This window comes from Balaenoptera musculus, chromosome 3 (assembly GCF_009873245.2).
Source record: "Balaenoptera musculus isolate JJ_BM4_2016_0621 chromosome 3, mBalMus1.pri.v3, whole genome shotgun sequence".
NCBI lineage: Eukaryota > Metazoa > Chordata > Mammalia > Artiodactyla > Balaenopteridae > Balaenoptera > Balaenoptera musculus.
In genome coordinates this window covers 12,452,474-12,466,341 of record NC_045787.1, presented here as the reverse complement: position 1 = coordinate 12,466,341, position 13,868 = coordinate 12,452,474, and the positions used below count along the sequence as shown (strand labels likewise).

At 45.9% G+C, this 13,868-nt stretch overlaps 1 protein-coding gene across 2 annotated transcripts in view; it reads left to right on the top strand.

Annotated features, from left to right (window-relative positions):
• ANKH (ANKH inorganic pyrophosphate transport regulator) overlaps window positions 1-13,868 on the top strand; it is a 152,046-nt gene that overhangs the window by 90,266 nt on the left and 47,912 nt on the right. For both annotated transcript variants that reach the window (XM_036849288.1, XM_036849287.1), the window contains exons 5-7: window positions 6,294-6,464; window positions 8,596-8,730; window positions 10,882-10,974. In XM_036849288.1, coding sequence (XP_036705183.1) covers window positions 6,294-6,464; window positions 8,596-8,730; window positions 10,882-10,974 — 399 coding nt within the window. The remainder of the gene's footprint in view (window positions 1-6,293; window positions 6,465-8,595; window positions 8,731-10,881; window positions 10,975-13,868) is intronic.

Here is a 13,868-nt window from a genome sequence, read left to right as displayed (position 1 = left end):
ATTTACAACCATCCACTCCGCGAGCACCCCTGCATTACTCAAATCAAACGCGAACTTCCATAAATGCTTGTTAAGTGAATGAGAAAATGGAACCCCTCCATGATACAAACATGTAAGATCTTGCAGGAATGGGTGTTGTAGGAATTTAAATTTACTATCAGAGGTTTTGCCCTTTATTGTTAAGGCACTTGCACGTGAAATGACTCTAAAGTCAAAGCTAGTGGGTGGTCACAGGGTCGCTGTGTGCACGTGGGCCTCTGTGTGTCCAAGTCACTTGGTGCTAGTTTCTAGAGAGCGCTCCTAGGAATTATTGTTAAATGTTGTTGTCACCTGGGGCTGCTACTCACGCATCATTCTCCCACACTTGGAAAGAATCAGGAAGTCGGCTTCGTCTGAGAACATTATACTTCTGTCCAGTTCCCTGAGGTCTGGCACCAGCCCTGGTTTCCATTCTCCTTCCTGTCTTCTTCCTCCAAAGATACTATGAAAAAATTTAGCAGGAAATTAGATTTAATTCCCATAGTCTGTAAGTTAGACTTAGTTCCTACAGTCAGGGGTTTGGAGAACAATTTCTTCATGGAGAAGGAGGTGGAGTGATTTCTAAGCTCCCTTCCCAATTCTCAGTTCCATTCTATGAACATGTCCACGCATTTCTTCCTGGTTTTCCCCTTTTGTACACGCTAGTCTTTCAGCCACCTTTTTGAAATAATCTACTGTTCAACTGTTAGTACCTCCCTAAAGACCAAGAATTAAATTTCCAAATTAATTGCATTTACTCCATGGATCACTATTAAAAGTAATTTAAATTACTTCCTGCTAACATTCTTTTGTGTGTGTGTGTGAGTGTGTGTGTGCGTGTGCACACACACATGTTGAACACTAGCTAACGTCATTCTTTGATACATCTTTGTTAATTTTCTTGGCGAGTTATTAGAGACTTTTTTGCCTGGTCTTACTTTTAATTCATCCTCTGAGGCATGAACTAAACTGCCTTGTTCACTCTAATCACTTAATTTGAAATTAAGGAAACACCTCTTATTTTCAGCATTAGCATCAGCAACTCAGTGAGCATTTGTAGATGCGTTATCTCAAAAGCAAAAAAAAAACCAAAAACACCCACTTATCTTTGCCTAAGATAAATATAGCAGCATCCAAGGGTAGAGGAAAAAATCATATCCCTGAAAATTTCTTTGCCAGTGCTGCCACAGCCATTTTCCTTCTTAATTTTAAACCTGGTCCTGGCCCCTGCCTGTTGGGAAGGCTCAAAAGTTCAGAATAAACATAACTGGTTAGTAGGGGCGATGGAAGCTGGATTCAGGTGCCATCTGGCCTTGGGATTTTCCTGGTGAAGTTTTTATTTTAAACCTTATAGTTGGAGTTCCTACCACAGTTTGGTTGGGGGAATAAATTCAATGTTTGTTCTTAAGTCTTTTGCTCCCCCTCCCACCCCCAGCTTCCCCAGTCCTCTCATCACTTGAAAGCATTTGTTAATTACCAGACTTGGTAATGAATAAATAGATCCTAGGCAAAGTCCTTTGAAATACCACCTTGGCATAGATAGATAGGGAGTAATCACCAATGATAAAATGAAAAGAGTTTATAATGCCTTGAATTTCAGTGGCAACTCCCAGTTTGAAAAAATTTTACTAAGCTAATTAATTTCACATCATAATACAAAAAAAACCTCTTGCTTTGGTTCCAACATGCCATGCTTTTCTGTGTCACCCTTATTGTAATAGTCATATGTTTTTGATTTATTTCGTAATCATCTAGACTTTCTTAGCTTGCTCAGTATCAAATGAGAATTCTCATGGGGTGTTGGGCCTCAGTGGGATCTCTAGTCCTTTCCCCTTTGTGCTGTCGTCAGCCCTGGCCTTCTGAAGTCAGCTGAGATCCCAGGGATGGGATACCAGGATCCCAGTTGAATAATCTGGCTGCACTACCATAGGTCCCTTTGTCTCCTGCCTTTCCATCTCAGCCTTCGGGCAAGATCCCCGTCCTGAACCACCCAATGATATGCACCTTGCACCACCTGCACCCAGGTAGCAAGCGCTCCAGCAAAAAGTTACACAGCGGGACAAACTAATCAAAGTATAGATTCATACTCTCATCACTCACTCACTCTAGTAACCATGTCAGAGGGTCTCCACCCACCTCACTCTCCCTGGCAGGTGACCTCACTGCCCACCTCACTGAGAAATTTAAACCCACATGCCTACTTTCAGACCCTTGCCTCATCTCCGTTCCCCCTCCCGTTGCAGGAGAGGAGGTGTCCCTCCTCTGTCCAAAGCCACTTCTTCCTCCTGTGCCTTGAAGCCTATCCTGTCCTGCTTTCTCAGGAACCTTATTCGATCGGTTATCAGTGACTCCTTCTCTCTCCCCTGGATCATTTCTCTTTGACATGGAAACATGCTCAGACATCTGCCATCTTAACACAATAACAACAGCAACAACAAGCTTTTTCTCATGTATGTCTTTAGCTACAATTCTCTATTACTTCCCAGCCACACCTTTTGGAAGGGCAGTTTCCTCTCACTGTCTCCACTTTTTCACTCCTCTTTCTTCCTTTTACCTACCCTACGCTGACCTCCACTCCCATCAGTTCACCCACACTGTTCTCACTAGTGACCCTCTTGCCACTGAATCCAGCGGGCACTTTTTGTTGACTGAATGGATGTCTCAGCAACTCTTCACTCTGTTGACTGCCCCTTCGTCCATGAAACATCCCTTCCCATTGGCTCTCACACCACCACGTCCTGGTTCTTCTCCTACTTCTGATGGCCGAGCTCATCTATTGATGTGTAAATGTTGAAGTTCCTCAAGATCCATCTCTCTCCTCACTGCGTATTCTATCCATGAAGAATCTACTGCATACCCTACGTTTAAACCATCTGTAACATGATTGATGATCACCGAATAAATATCTGTGGCCAAGCCCTCTCCTCTGAGCTCTAGACAAGCCATCTAGATATCTCTATGCTATTTCCACTCACATCCTTCAGAGGCATCGTAAGCCTCAATTCATACGCTTCATGATCTTGATGATTGTGTTTTTGAATGAATCTGTGCCCCTACCATCAGCTCAGAAACCTGGGAGCCACCCTAGGAGCGTCCCTCTTCATGACCATCCGTCTAAAATTTTTAATCCTAGATATTTCTTTATCTGCCCTCTTCTCCCCATCTCTGCCGCCCTCGCCCTGGTCTGAGGGATCACCCCTCCCACCTGAATTCTCAGAGATGCCTCCTGACTCGGGCCTGCCCCTCTGCTCTGGCTCTCCTCCGTCCTTCCCCACTGCGGCCACAGGGATCTATTCTCAGTGAAATTCTGGCCATCTCACCCGCTGCCTAGAACCTGCTTTAAAATTACCTCCTGGTGCTCTTGAGATAAAAAGCCAAAGTCCTGATCCTGGTCTACGAGGTGCTGAAAACCCACAGGCTCTGCTTCTGCCCCAGCGCCGTCCCTCTCCTCTTGTCCCCTTGCTCTCTGCCCTCCAGCCACTGGTCCTCCCTTCCGACCTCTTCCCTGTGGCCGAGCTGCCTCCCCCGGGGGGCTTTGCCCGGAAGGAAACGCCCTGCCTCGGCTTTCCCCACCTAACCCTGGCTCCTGCCAGACCCTGCGGGCTCCTGCCAAGGCACTGGATCTCGGCTCAGATGCACCCCACATGGGGCGCCCTCCCTCACCCCACAGCCTGGCTCTCCCAGCACCACTGCCCTCTCTCCTTCACAGGCCTTTTCACAAGTTGATTACCATTTCTGCCTTCCCCACTAGGCTGTCAGCTCCAGGAGAACAGAGCCTGGGACAATCTTATCTATCATTGAATCCCCAGCACCCAGGACGGGGCCAGCACGTAGCAGGCTTTCCCTGGGAAAATCCTCACCACTGAGGCAGTACGTTACCCGCAGAAAATAATCCGACAAAGTTTTGATGGTTGTATCAGAATCAAAAATCTTAATTCTGGATTGAATTGCAAAAGGCCCAGGTGTTATTTTAAGTTGATAAATGATACAACCCACAGTGAAGATGTAAGATGTATGGTATGTGTTGGACCACATGGCATCAAGCTATTAACAACATGAGGGAGTCTGAGGAAATCTTCACTTCGGCCTTGATCGCTACCGGCCCAATGCCTCCTGCCCGCCCTCTGTCACACTCTAGCCCGCTCTGCTCCTCGGGCCACTTTCTTGTCATCTCCACACCTCCCCCTCCCTTTTCCTTCACTTCCAGATCCCCTTCCTTAGTCCTGCTCGTCTTGCATGGCCATCCTGATGGCGTCACCGGGAGCCTTTCTGGACCGGGCAGAGGAGGGGTTGGTCTTCACATATCCATTTTTCCTCCAATGTGTTTTCAGTCTCTAAACATGACCACCTTCGTTTACACTGTAGGTTTGTGTATGTCGAATCTTAAGCTTGCTGCAGACAGACTAGTCTGTTTGCATATTAGGGCCCCTCAAGGCCTCTGATAAGTTAGAGAAATAAATGGGCATCTTGGCCACATTACAGAACTCAATCTTCTGTTCCAAACACAATGGGTCCTTCACAAGGCTTCCCCCAGCTGGTCTTTGCATCCCTCAGTTAATACAGTACATTTGTTCCACTGGGAAGCAACAGGCATGGAAGACAGTCACGGGCATCTTTATTTCCATCAATGGGCTCCACTGTATCCTCGGTGAACGTGAATGTGAGTGTGTGATCATGAGTGTGAGTGGACAGTCACGCGTCCACGCTCCGGGCAGCCTGGTCGTGTCCATGCGGCCAAGCGGTACCTCTGTCCCCTGCATTCCCCTAAGGACATCTCTGTCCCATTTACCGGTTTGAGAACAGCAAGCCGGGCACAAGTGTCAGTTTGTGCTACAAGCAAACCTCCTCTAACATCTAATACTTTTATTTCGTTCAGAAGAGTTTCTCTGGATTGCCCTGCTTTTCTCTGTTCCCTGTGGCAACTGAACGCACTCATTTGATGAACTGTGCTCATTCTCCAGCTTCTTTTTTAACTTTCTGTCATCACTGATTTCTTGAGAATGCAGTGATCAGGGTCCGCCTCCTTTGGTCAGGATCGTTTAGTGGTGGTATATTTCACAAGCCTATCATTCCATGGATATTTGGCTATTAAGATTGGTGTAGCCCAAAAGAAATTTTTTTAATTTAAAAAATTAAAAATAAATAAATAAATAAATAAAAGAAGGAGGGGAAAATGGATACTACTTAACAGAAATCTCTAAGGACAAACACAGAACTAATGTAGGGCTGATATTCAGCTGGTTCTTACCATAGCAGCCAGGCACGTTGTCTGTTCTGTTCACTTGGTCAGTCTGTTGGTAAATATTTAGAATATTACTCCTGAAAATAATCAAACAGATTCATTGCTGTAGTGGATAGAAAATGGATGGATGGGGTTCAAAGGTACTATGTAGACTTTTTATAAATCTTGATATTTAATCACCATGTTCCTCTTCAAAATAAATTAAACAAATAATTTTTTAAACAAACAAACAAACAAACAAAAAAGGTTGATGTAGCCCAGACAATCTCTCCCCTCCCCCATTACCCTATTTGTGCACTCAATATGCCTCAGTGGTCTTCCAAACATGTGAATTCCAGGAAGGACTCTGGACAGAGGCGGGGCTGATTCTCTGATTTCTGCAGGATGGGAGGTTAAATACATTGATAAATTTGCTTTAGAGCCTGTACTGTTCAGTAGAGATTGACACTTTACTATTATTTCAATCCCTCTTGACTTTGTATTTTTTGACCTATGCCACTTTTGTAAGTTAATATCTTAAATTTTAATTATCTTGTTTTATAATAACATTGGTGCTTTTGCAGCATTTTCAGTGGATTCCATGTTATAAATGGTAATGTCCATTTTTCTGTGTACCATCATTGGTCACTGTTCTATCCTTTGTGGAAGGTCACTTAGGTCCTCTGGTGTGGATTACATGCATACATGGATAGGGCAAAGCTCTTCTGCATCCTTTGGGGTCTGGGAATCCAAAGTTTCTAGATTTTTTTTAATCGATCACCTTAACCAGATGTGCAGTTGCCTTAAAAGAATCTTAACGATGAATATAACAGAATGATCGTGTGCTCTTCCAGTGAATCCCAAATGCATGACCCTGAATTCTCTGAGAGCAGTATTGAGCTGTAGCCCAATACTGTTTCCGTTCCCCTTCTCATCAGTGTCAAGGTTTTCGCTCAGAGATACATCTCACCTGGGTGCAAGAGGTCGGGCTGTGCTTCCATTGATTGGCTCCGTCTTCTCACTACTGACTTGTTCTTGTTTCCCCATCTCTCAGGTCGTTTTTGTCGCCATTTTGCTTCACAGTCATCTGGAATGCAGGGAGCCTCTGCTCATCCCCATCCTGTCCTTGTACATGGGCGCCCTTGTGCGCTGCACTGCCCTGTGCCTGGGCTACTACAAGAACATCCACGACATCATCCCGGACAGGAGTGGGCCGGAGCTGGGGGTAGGTCCTTAGACCTCGAGGACATCCTGTCTGTACATCCAAGTGGACTATAGTTTCACCCCACACGTATGAAACGAGACATCAGTGTAACAGGCACATGCTCTGGGATGTTATATCTCAAGGCCAAGTGCTTCATAGTGTCCACAGGGAAAGACAGTTGGAGAACTGATGAACTCTGGAGATGAAAGAGTCCTTAGAGGTCACTCTCCAGCCTCCTTGCCTCCATGCGAGGAGACCGAGTCCCAGTGAGTCATGTCAGGCCGAGGAGGAGACACAACATTGATGTCCTCCTTACTCTCTGTTGTCAAAAGTAAGTCATTCTGTGCTCGACAGAGATGTTAGGACCCCTGGTACCATTGAACTCACATTTGATTATTTTTAATTTTGCACCAGGGATCCAGGCTGTGTTTTGTACTTTCTGTACTGGCCAAACACAATCACTCGTTCAGGTGCCTTCTATGGAGGGAGCAGAGTATTTAGGTACCACAGGGCAACACAGGAAATTTTTAAATACGGTCTCTGGCCTCAAGCAGCTTTACGTCCCATTTGGCTCATCCTCCAACACAGAAGCAACATTCAGACATGAACCCAAGAAAGTACAGAGACTGCAGTGGGAGTTCAAGAACTTCTCTCACTGAGGCCGAGAGAAGGTAGATAGGGATGAGGTCTAAAAAGCCCCCTTGATGGAGGTAGAGCTTGGCCTGTGCCTCGGAAGGTGAATATGGTACAAGCAAGATACAATCTTACACAAGTGACCAAAGCGTTCTTTTCATCATCATTATAAACGGTATCTGATTTATATGTTTGCTAATTTCTCTATCCTTAGGTATCATTTGGGTTGGTATCCATCTAGCTATAAGGCAGATATGCATGATTATGTATATTATATATATATATATATTTATATAAATATGGCCCTGAATAAATTACCGCACTCCACCCCTTGATCCCACCTTTGACCACGTTACTTTTGTCATGTCAGAACAGTAATTGCAGGACTTCCCTGGTGGCGCAGTGGTTAAGAATCCGCCTGCCAATTCAGGGGACACGGGTTCGAGCCCTGGTCCGGGAAGATCCCACATGCCACGGAGCAACTAAGCCCGTGCGCCACAACTACTGAGCCCGTGTGCTGCAGCTACTGAAGCCCACGCGCCTAGAGCCCGTGCTCCGCAACAAGAGAAACCACTGCAATGAGAAACCCGTGCACCGCAACGAAGAGTAGCCCCCGCTCGCCACAACTAGAGAAAGCCCGTACGCAGCAACGAAGACCTAACGCAGCCAAAAATAACCAAAAAACCTGTAATTGTATTGACCACCCACCTTGATCTGAGGTCAGGCCATCAATATCAGATCTAGTTACAGTATTTCCATCATGAGGACAACCACATCACATTGGTCTTGATGGTAGCAATCCATCTCAACATTCAGCTACCAGCAAAGGGAAATAAAGGGACTGAGATGGTTCCATGATGGAACTCTCACCCTCATGAAGAATCAAAACCAAAATCACATGACGAAAGCCAGGCTTTAAAGATAGCGCACATCTTTGCTGTAGAATTCTTAATAAGTCGCCTTCTCATTACCATGCCTTTATTTTGCTTGTGCTTCTGAACATTTACATGACTTCTGTCAGAGCTTGGAGAATAGGAACCTCTGAGTCGATTTATATAGTGCCCAAATAATTAGGCACACTTGTGAGCAGGCTGATTCCAAAATAAAGTATAACAACGTCTTCCTTCTAAGAGTTACCTCTTACTGACATGGCCTCTAGCCAGTCAGTTTGATCATTTAAACAGAAACTAATTTCCAGCCTGTTTCTTGGGCTATGAAGTTGGGTTCTGCTTGGGTTAAAGTTGCCCTGTTTGGAAAACAGGGGTTTGGATCCATCAAGCTTAAATGTGTGTTTTGATTTCACAGTAGCTTGCCAGCTTGTCTGAGTTCATTTCTATTAAGACTGTACATTTTACTTTAATTCAACTTGGCTTGTCTACAGAGGCTTTTTCTATATTATTTTTAAGTATAGTGAATTGACTCATGATTGATATCGAAAGAAAAGGCTTTGACTCTGAATTGTTTTTTTCTATTCTGCTTCCAGAGTTCAGTGAACTTTTATCCCCTTTTCTTGATGCAGGGAGATGCAACAATAAGAAAGATGCTGAGCTTCTGGTGGCCTTTGGCTCTCATCTTGGCGACACAGAGAATCAGTAGGCCTATCGTCAACCTCTTTGTTTCCCGGGACCTTGGTGGCAGTTCTGCAGCTACGGAGGTAGGGCAGCTTCTGGGGATGTGGGTACCCATAGTCACCGTGTAAAAACTGAGTGTGGGGGAGGTGGATTACAAATTTGTTTCCAGTTCCTCTTGAGAGCTCAAGAAATTCTGTGATATTAAATTATGTGACACCTTCACACAAGGAACCCATAAGGATCTCCATCAGTGACTTAGAATCATGTGATTTTATATTTTTATGAGTATGGGAGAAAATATCTCCTTTGTCCTTCTCTTTTACCATATGAGAAAACCGAGATTAAGGACACACAACTAGCAAGAAGCTGGGCTAGTGTTAGAATCCAGATTTTCTCTCTCCACTCAACGGCCTCTCCAGTTTCCCATGGAGTCAGCATGGTGCCTCTTTGCTGTAGTTGCAGAGGACAATGGAACATGCCATGCGCAGCAGCAGAAGTGAAAGTACCAGGGGGTGAAGGGCTGATGCCTCCCGTTTTGACCCACCTAGTCTCACCTGTCCTTTCTCCACCTCCTGTACCGAACCTACCATGGCTTTATGCACTCTGGCAATCTGCCCTCCTCCAAAGGAGGGTCTCCATTATTTACTCACCTCAAGAAACTGATCTGGAAACTGGCAGCTCCTCCAAAGACAGAGTGGAAGCACTTTTTTTCCATCTTTCAAGTATGGTATGAACAAATAGAATGACTTCATTTGTTTCCTCCCCCGCTGCCCTCTGGAGAATTAATCGTCTCGGGAAACGCTGATCCTTCGGGAAGGCTGGTAGCTCCTCCTGAGAGCCTCCTGTTTACACGTTGCCCTTGAATGCGCTGTCAGCATGTTTCCAGGCTGGGGTCTGCTGCCAGTTTCCATGTCCTGGGAAGCAGCTCATGTTGGCTTGGAACAGGAAGCGCATAAATCACAAGGAGAAGGCTTTTCCTTGTCTCCATCGGTTCCTGGATTTTGTTTGTTGAATCATGAATGTCATCTGGGGTGGCTTCTATAACATAGCAGCTTTTTTACTTCAACACTTCAGTTTCAGTTGCCCAGTTAAAAAGTGTGGGACCCCCATCACCTGTGTGCTAGAATTCCATCTTCCCCTTAAAAAAACAAGACATTAGAGCCATTTCTAAATGACCTCAGTGCACAGAGACAGACCTTAGCATTAGGGTGACAGAACTGACATAAGTTGATCGTCTGCTTCTGATAATGTTGGCACTTATGGACGTTTCATTGGCTCCCGACAACCCCGCATGATGGGTATCGTTATTCTCATGGTTCCGCTGGAGGAACAGAAAGGGGGCCTGAGAGCGTTCATGCTTCACACGGCTGGGAAGTGATGAAGTGAGGTTTGAACCCAGGTCCGCCTGACGCCTCACAGCACTGTCTTCACCCACTGGGGACCCACCTCACCCACGGTCCTGGCATCACTGTTATGGTAATTAGAACAGACGAAGCCTGAGTCCTCCTGTCCTAGCTCGTTAGGGAGTTGAACTTTGCCAAAAATGTAGGGTTAGGTGCTCTGTTTTAACTTTTCTTCCTCTTCATTCACCTAAGAAATGAAACTCTCATTTTCATGGAAGAACCGGTGGGGCTTCCTGTGAGAAGTATTAATTTAGTTTTCTTAAGTTAAACATCAAAATTGGGCTCTCCTGGCTGAACAGATGGAAAGTGAGTTGAGTCGGGTGGAGAATACCATAAAGCCATCGACCAGCGCACACCGTCAGCTTCCCTGGAGGATGGCGTGGAGGCAGAGAGGTGGACGCTGAGTGCAGAGTATCCAGAGGGCAGGGGTGGGGCTCAGAATCGCACTTTGAGACTCAAGAATTGGGCTGGGCTAGAAGGTTTGGTTTAGCTCACTGAGAACTTGGTGGACCTGGGTTGAAATCTTGGCTTCTCAAGCAGTGATCTGGACCCGTTCCTCATTGGATTCATGTAAAACAAGACGCATCCCCCTGGTCTCAGGTGCACACCCTGGGTCCACTCAGCCCACCCCCGGTATGCAGGGGGGGTGCCTGCCCCTGCCTCCTGCTCCAGGGCCACCCACAGGGTGGCCCCGCTGTCACCCAGGGTGGAGTGACCTGTCGGTGGGGACCACACCCCAGACGGCTTGCTCTGCCACGTGGCAGACCGCAGGCAGCGGCTGGACACAGGCTGTGCGGACGCCCTGCTAACTGCCGGCTCTTCCTCTTGCAGGCCGTGGCAATTTTGACAGCCACATACCCCGTGGGTCACATGCCATATGGCTGGTTGACGGAAATCCGTGCTGTCTACCCTGCTTTTGACAAGGTGAGAACCCCGTGCGGCGTGGTTTCTGAAACACACTCTTTAGAATTAGCGTTTGATAGACAGGGATCGCCGTTGACGGACGCCGTGATGTTTCTAATCTCACCTCCCTCTGCAAGGTTAATGAGGCTTTGGGGCTGGCGGAGGTAACTCAGAAAATAACAGAGGCGAATTTACTTGATGTAAATGCTTGCCTTGATGCCGCTCCCGTGATGCCTCTGCAAACTGATACTCACTTCAAGGTTATTCCTGTCGAGGAATTATTTGCAAAAGGGAAATTATACTCTCAAAAAATGTTAATATATTGGATTTCATTTCTCTTTTGTTGTTTTTTAGTTAAACCGATACTTCCCTGACTTTATAGCAGATGTGAAGGTACAGGAAGTTGTGTGCTTAAGTTCATAAGCTTAAGGCTGTCTTGCGGGGTGCTGGGGGACATGCACGCCGAAGTTGTCCATGCAGCAGCCATGGGTCCAGGCTGGTTGGGATGCAGCGCGGTTATTCCAGGTGGAAGCCTCTGGTGATGGCCACTGTGTCCTTCCACAGCTGCTGACACAGCCCAGGAAGGTGCATAAGCCTTCAGACCTAACCTGAGGCCAGGTTAGGACTGATCATTTGAGAAATGCCTATTTCATTAAAGCTTAATTATTTGAACCTGTAGACTTGTATCCTGAAACAAATAAGTAGAAAAACAGACCCCCAGCAAGATAGTGTACAATGTTTTAAAATAAAAAATAGGAAAGAAGCACAGAACCTGCCACTTGTACTCTTAATAGCAACTGTTTGGCCTTGAATTTCTGTAGAACTAGCTCAGAGCCATTGCTGATATCATTTCATCTGATCCCAAAAAGAGCCCTGGGAGGTGAGGAGAGGAAGCCTCTTCACCAGGGTCCCCAGCAGATTACCTGCCTCTATTCCCACACCTATAATCAATCACCCACGAATAGCAACTCACCTCCAAGTGCTTCAGGGATGGCCCCCACGAAGCCTAACGTGAGAGAGGGTAGGCTATTGCCCAGAACTCTTTACTGGGTGTGGAAATTCCCCAGTAAACTATAAGCTGGACCCTCCACCGATTGCCAACATTCACTCACAACATTAGGATGCAGAGCATTTCCGAAAAAATTCTTTTGATTCCTGCTTCCTAGGCCTTTGAGAGTGGATTTCAGAAGGCCTGAGTCACTTGCAGGAGAGAGCTGTGTTTGAGTGGGTTTAATCCACTCCATTGATAGAAATCAGTGTTTTCATGTCAAGGAACATGTGTATAGAAGTAAGTCCTCAGAAACCAAAATGGATATAAGGCATCTTGCTAAATGTCTAGCTCTTGGAATATAAGATTATATAATAAAACTCAATAGCAGTTTCTAAAGTGTTAGAACCTCCTGGCTGTGAGCATCTCATGTGAAATTGTTTTTGGCTACCTTGAAATAATAAAACTTAACAATACAGCGCTGTACAGTTTCACTAAGAGCGTCCAAGAAAAACATTGTTTTATTCACCATCACAGAGGTTAGGCGCTACAAAAAAATTATTTTAAGGAGCGTACCTCTAGCCAGATGCTGGAGTTACTCAGAACCCTTTTGAAACCTCCCCCATTGTTGCCATGCATTCCACTGCGCTACTCCAAGCCATTCCCATGAATGCCGTCTATTCACCCGAATCTTAAGACACCTCTGTGTGGACTTCCAGAATCTGCTGCACTGACAGTTGAAATCCTTAGCCTCCTTGTGCGTTCCAGAATAAGAGATTTAAAGTTTCTCGCATAACTTCTGCTGTTTCTGGCTAAACAGTGAGCTGGGAGAGTTTTCCACTCGTCCAAATTCTCTCTAATGTTCAGTTACTATATGCAAAAGACTATGTTTCTGCGAAACAGCAGATGGGGCAAACAAGGTGAGACACAGATGCTAATCTAATGATATGTGCTAGTTTATTCCAACCATACTTGCAGAAATATTTGCTATTTTAAAAATAAAAGTGCACCTGAAGGAGCTGGGGCCCATGGCTGTCACCATGGGTGGCGTGTGCATTTGGAGGTTCCTAATTCTTCCCGGTGTGGCCTCCTTCTCGCCCAGGCCACCAGGGCACCACCCTCGCAGATCCTTGGGGGAGAGGAGACGGAGAGATGTCCTACCTGCTGTGATTTGCACTGTGCACAGTCTGTTTTTCAGAAAAGCGGATGTGCTTTAGAGACCGGAGTTAAGAAAATGTCAACCCCTCCAGAGGTGGCATAAAGGGGAAGGGATTCGAGAGATTGCCTCAGCCTCTGAAGGGAAGCAAACATCAAAAGCTCTTTTGCAAGTGGGACCTATAACACCTCTGCTTGTGTGTCTTTCATTGGGCTGGATGTGGGAGCCAGGGGCTCGCCGTTTGTTCTTTTTGTTTTTTGAATTTTTGAATTTTATTTTATTTATTTTTTTATACAGGAGGTTCTTACTAGTTTGTTCTTGTGAGTCAGCTCTGGGACTAATGGGATCCGTAAGGAGGCTGGCATTGTTTTTCCTCTGCTGCCTTTCAAGGCTGAGGGCCGGACACTCGTTTTGATTGGGTGATGGGCACGCCTAGCAGTGACCCTGGGATGGCCCCAGCAAGCCCTCGGGCACATGTCAGAAGACCTCTGGGCCATCTGCATCATTTGCTTACATTTCAATTTAACAAAGCCTGTTTGAGCATCTTCTCCACTCAAGAAAGATGGTGCTAAGTTGCAGGAGCTAAAGAGATGGGTGAGGGACTTCCCTGGCCGTCCAGTGGTTAAGACTTTGCCTTCCAGTGCAGGGGGTGCGGGTTCAATCCCTGGTCGGGGAGCTAAGATCCCACATGCCTCGCTGCCAAAAAACCAAAACATTAAAAAAAAGAAACAATACTGTAACAAATTCAATAACGACTTTAAAAAAATGGAC